Source organism: Camelina sativa, chromosome 14 (assembly GCF_000633955.1).
Source record: "Camelina sativa cultivar DH55 chromosome 14, Cs, whole genome shotgun sequence".
Taxonomy (NCBI): Eukaryota; Viridiplantae; Streptophyta; class Magnoliopsida; order Brassicales; family Brassicaceae; genus Camelina; species Camelina sativa.
The window spans coordinates 26,080,509-26,085,153 of NC_025698.1; the positions used below are offsets into that span (position 1 = coordinate 26,080,509).

The 4,645-nt window shown below is 33.6% G+C and overlaps 1 protein-coding gene across 1 annotated transcript; it reads right to left on the bottom strand.

Moving 5' to 3' along the window:
* Positions 590–2,301, bottom strand: LOC104742510 (U-box domain-containing protein 26). The gene has a single exon (XM_010463524.2). It carries the CDS (start codon positions 1,986–1,988, stop codon positions 720–722), a length of 1,269 nt encoding a protein of 422 aa, XP_010461826.1. The 5' UTR covers positions 1,989–2,301; the 3' UTR covers positions 590–719.

Below are 4,645 nucleotides of genomic sequence, written 5' to 3' on the forward strand. Positions count from 1 at the left end.
CTGTATAATGTACTGATTATTATTTTGTTCATAGGGCTAGCCCTGAACCAACCAATAAAACAAATTTAATATATATTTGGTTTTGCAACAAACTTAAGCCTAGGATCACAATGAGAATTATAAATCAACATCAATGTTTTGGAAATCATAAATGAAAGCAAACTAATGTATAATGTTAAAAATATTGTAAATGTATTGAAATTTAAATCATAACCAAAATTGCATTGCATTTGCAATTTTGCATACATACCTTATAAGTGTGCATCAATGAGAAAAAAAAATATAAATATAATGCATACCTACCGGCTGATAGTAGATTTACGAATCAACTGCTTCAAAAACAAGTCATTCATCTACCTTTAGCATACTAAACAAATAAATAACTTGAAACTAAAGATACTTACAAGATAAAATTGATTCCTCTTAATTAACCATACTGGACGACGATTTACAGCTGCTTCCGTTATGCATTTTAACAACTTTCCCAATTATAAACATAAACATACCTACATACATGTTTTGGCTCACAATTTTTATAAAGTTAATAAACTTAAACCAGAAGAAAAATTAAAAAAAAGCTAAGTAATAATTAGGCAAAAAGACTATTGATTCCTTTTTTTTGGTTTTAAAAAATTAATTACATAATTAAGACTACACTAAAATTTCTAACAAAGAATTAATAACGTGTTAAACAAAAGGTAAAAAAAAAAAAAAAAAATTCAAAACGGCGCCACTTCAGTACGACCAAAATCGTCGGAGTTAACGGTAGAAGAATCGTCAGGCCAAGAGTCTCTGAGAAGCTTCAAAAGCATCTGAGCTTTCCTCTTCGCTCTCTCCGTACAATCACTCTGCACCAGAAGCAACAACTGCGTCACCAACCCCGCCGCCGCAGCCTCATCTCTACACCTTTCCTCCGCCGTACACAAAGCCAACAACGCTCCCGCCGCGTACTCCGTCGCTCTATCCGAAACCCTCAGTATCGTCTTCACCATAAGCGGCACCGTCAAAGCGTGCTCGCCAAACGCCGCGCATCCTTCCGGTAACCGGCAGAGCAGCTCCACCGTCGCTAAACCTCTCTCCGTATCGCACCTGTCGAAATCCGCGGCGAGACGGTCGATCAAAATCCCCGGAGCTCCGGCGGAGATCGCGAGATGTCTCGTCTGTTTCACGAGGCAGAGCGCGAAGATGGCCTTGATTCCGATCTTCAAAGCTCGCCGCGACGAAATCGGATTCCTGAGAAGATCGAGAACGCCTTCGAAAATCGAATCGGATCCGGAAATCACCAATTTCAGATCCGTCGATTTGGATCCGGTCAACACCATCTCAACCAACGCCGCGGCGTTAACCCTAATTTCAATCGAGGAATCAAACAACAACCGAGTCAAAAACCCGACCCGACCCGGATCCGAAGCTACAGCCTCACACTCCGTCTCCGTCATATGCAATACAACCAAGAGAGCGAGCGACTCAGAAACAAGCTCCGACGAAGACGACGTCGTTTCGACATCGGCGAACAGAATCCTGACCAAAACCTCCCTGGCGTTATGAGCAGCGATCAAAACGCGATTCTTCTCGCTATCTCTAGCCAATCCTCTCAAACGACGAATCGCGGCGGCGCGGGAGCGAACAGAGACGTGAGTTCCGGTAATTGCGGAAGCTTGGCTGAGTAGAGACCTAACGGAGATAGGATCCGCAGGTTGTTTAGGAGTAGGGATCCGTTCAACGCCGTTGGAGCGGTTAGCGACGCACCATTCTTGGATGAGACGGCGGAGAGTGTGGTTAGGGATGAGAGTGAAGTCGGAGAGAGAGACGCGTGTGACGGGGCAAGTGGTGTTGCCCATAGCGATCCATGAGTCGATGCTGGTGCGGTCGTAGGTTTGACCTGTGGAGATGGTAACGGGATCGGACATTAGGTCGAGTGAGATTGGGCATCTGAAATGGTATGGTATTTGGATTCCGAGATCCAACGGCTCTAAATTACCCGGCATATTAATTTTTTTTTTCTGAGCTTTGAGGAATTTTGGAACTGAGAGAGAAGAAGGAAGGAAGACGAAGGAGAAGGACCTTATCTGCGCAGGCTATGCGCCACACGTGTGGCTTTTATAATTTTGTTTGTTCGTTATTAGTTCTTTTGGCTAAATTTTTGAATTAACCTCAATAGGAGTATTTTGGTTTCATAAAATCAGTTTAGTTCGCTCCTCCTTTCCTTCGTTGATGCTTTTGAGGATTCCGCCCAATTCTAATGTCCGGGTTGACTGTCTTGCTCACTCATCAAAAACGTTAATTTCAGCAACTTCTTTTGTAAACTATTTTTCTCCGGTTTGGGCTATCAACTTTGGAGTTCTCTTTTAAATTAATGTTTGGTTGACAAAAGAAAAAATAGTTGGTTTTTAAAAAATGATTAATGTAAAAAAATTCCATTCGTTTTGAGAAAATAATCAAATTGAGTTAAATCAAGCATCTTTGTTTTTTTTTAATATTTGCAATGTGTGATTCATGAAAAAAAAAAGTATTCATAAAACAGAAGGAATATTAAGAAGAGGGTGTATATGAAATATAGTCTAAGTTTTTGCTAGGTTTCATTAATATTTTAGGCCTAGTAGAGATGTTGGATATAGACTGTTTGCATTTGGTTGAGGTTTAGGTCATAATCACTTGTACTATTTTGTTCGATTCGTTCGTCATTTAACACTAATGGCACTTATTCCATTTTTATAGCCCCGAAAGGTCCCAAGTTTTAATATTTTCTTTCATACGCATGGTTTTAAAAGTCAGCAAGTTTTTTTTTTTGGATGTACAAAATGGGGCTTACTTTTTTTTTCTGTTGGAAGAAAATATCTAATCTTACAAGTGTATATTACAAAAAAGGAAATCAGTTATAGTAGTATATACTATGTTTTAGTATCTTAATTATTCGTTAACAAAATTATACTAACTAGATTATGACCCGCGGTACACCGCGGGATAAGTTGTTTTTATTTTTTTTTGTTAATGTATTATTTTAATACTAATTTTGCTAATATACTTTTTTGTTAGTTTTAGTAATTTAATATATAAACCGTGGTATATCACACAATAATTTTTGTTTACTACAATCTTAGTTAAATCAGTTTGATTAGACATATTATATATTGGTGTTGTTAAAACATTAAAATGAGGACTTAATCCATATCGAAATATCATATTACTGATAGTTTATTTTTTAGTATTATCAATTCAATCGTGTAATGTTATATAATCCGTTATGTAATATAACTCGTTTGTGTAATTTTGAAAATTTAATATGTTTAAATATTTATAATTTTAAACTTTTTACTAAGTTTAGATATATCAATTATAAATTATAAACTTCTTAAAATTTTGTAATTTACTATATATGTATGTTGAACAAACATTTTTATATTAATTGAGTAATATATGTTTGTTTTTAAATATTCAAATCACAATATATGCAAGAAAAATACAACTTTTTATTAACTTTATGTATTATATGATGATTCACTACATTTAAATTTTAAAATCAAAAAGAGATGATAGGAGAATATTTTTTAAAAAATCTGGAATAAATCTTCTAAATATCTATATTAATTATAGAACATTATATATATTAATATTTATAATATTTTTATTGTGTTTGGTTATAAGGATAGTAGAGAAAGTTAACTAAACTTGTCTGGCTATGAATATAAACATTAAATAGCACTCAATGTAAAAAATTTCCAAAAAACATTTTTGAGCAAAAACTGCTGCAAAAATACTAGTATAGATATAATCTACAACTATACCACCGGTTGTATACAGTAACCACAACCACCCAAATTTATTATTATCTACCATATTTATACGACGAAATTTAAATAAAATACTGAATCGTGTGTTGTATATAATTTATAATTAAAAAATTTTGGTCAAACCAAAGTGCGAAAGACTGGGAACGAAATCAGGACCCACACGAGACAGCTCCCACTTACTTGTGTTACATCAAAGCCTATCTAATCTCTCTAACCAAAATAGATCATAACAAGACCATATAAATAGTTTGACTGTTTTGTCTTTTATTGAATAACTTTTTTTCTTTACTGGTTTCAAATTGACGTCGCTGATGGAAAATTTACACCTTCCTTTTTCACTTTTACAAGTTTCATTTCTTTATTTAACGGTCAAATCATCGAAATAGGTCAATGTTTATTGTTTAGTTTCAAATTAGGATTTAGAACTTCAAAGTTGCTTTTGTCTATAGACCTTGACAATTTTGTCAATCTAACAATTTCTTTCTCAATTTAAATAAAACTAGCCACTCCTTCAATTCAATGTATTCCTAATGTTGTATTTGTTTGAAACATCAAATCGAAATATTATTAATATTTAATTGAATATATAAATCCTATGTTTAATTGTAGAGTAATTTTATCCAAACAAAATTTGTATTCAAACTAGCCGTCCTATATTCAACGATAAATGTGTTCCTTTTCACAAATATTTTTTTTAAAATATTTATTTACATTAATTCTTTTAATATATAGTATTTCTAAATATATTTTCTCTTTATTTTATGACAAATCATTGATCGATTTCTCCATCATTGATATATTGTTGGAGTACTTAATCAAATTCATTTTTAAAGATATATATATATATATATGTA

Excerpts from the sequence above, each read along its gene's own strand:
- LOC104742510 (XM_010463524.2), bottom strand. The coding sequence starts at position 1,988 with ATGCCGGGTAATTTAGAGCCGTTGGATCTCGGAATCCAAATACCATAC.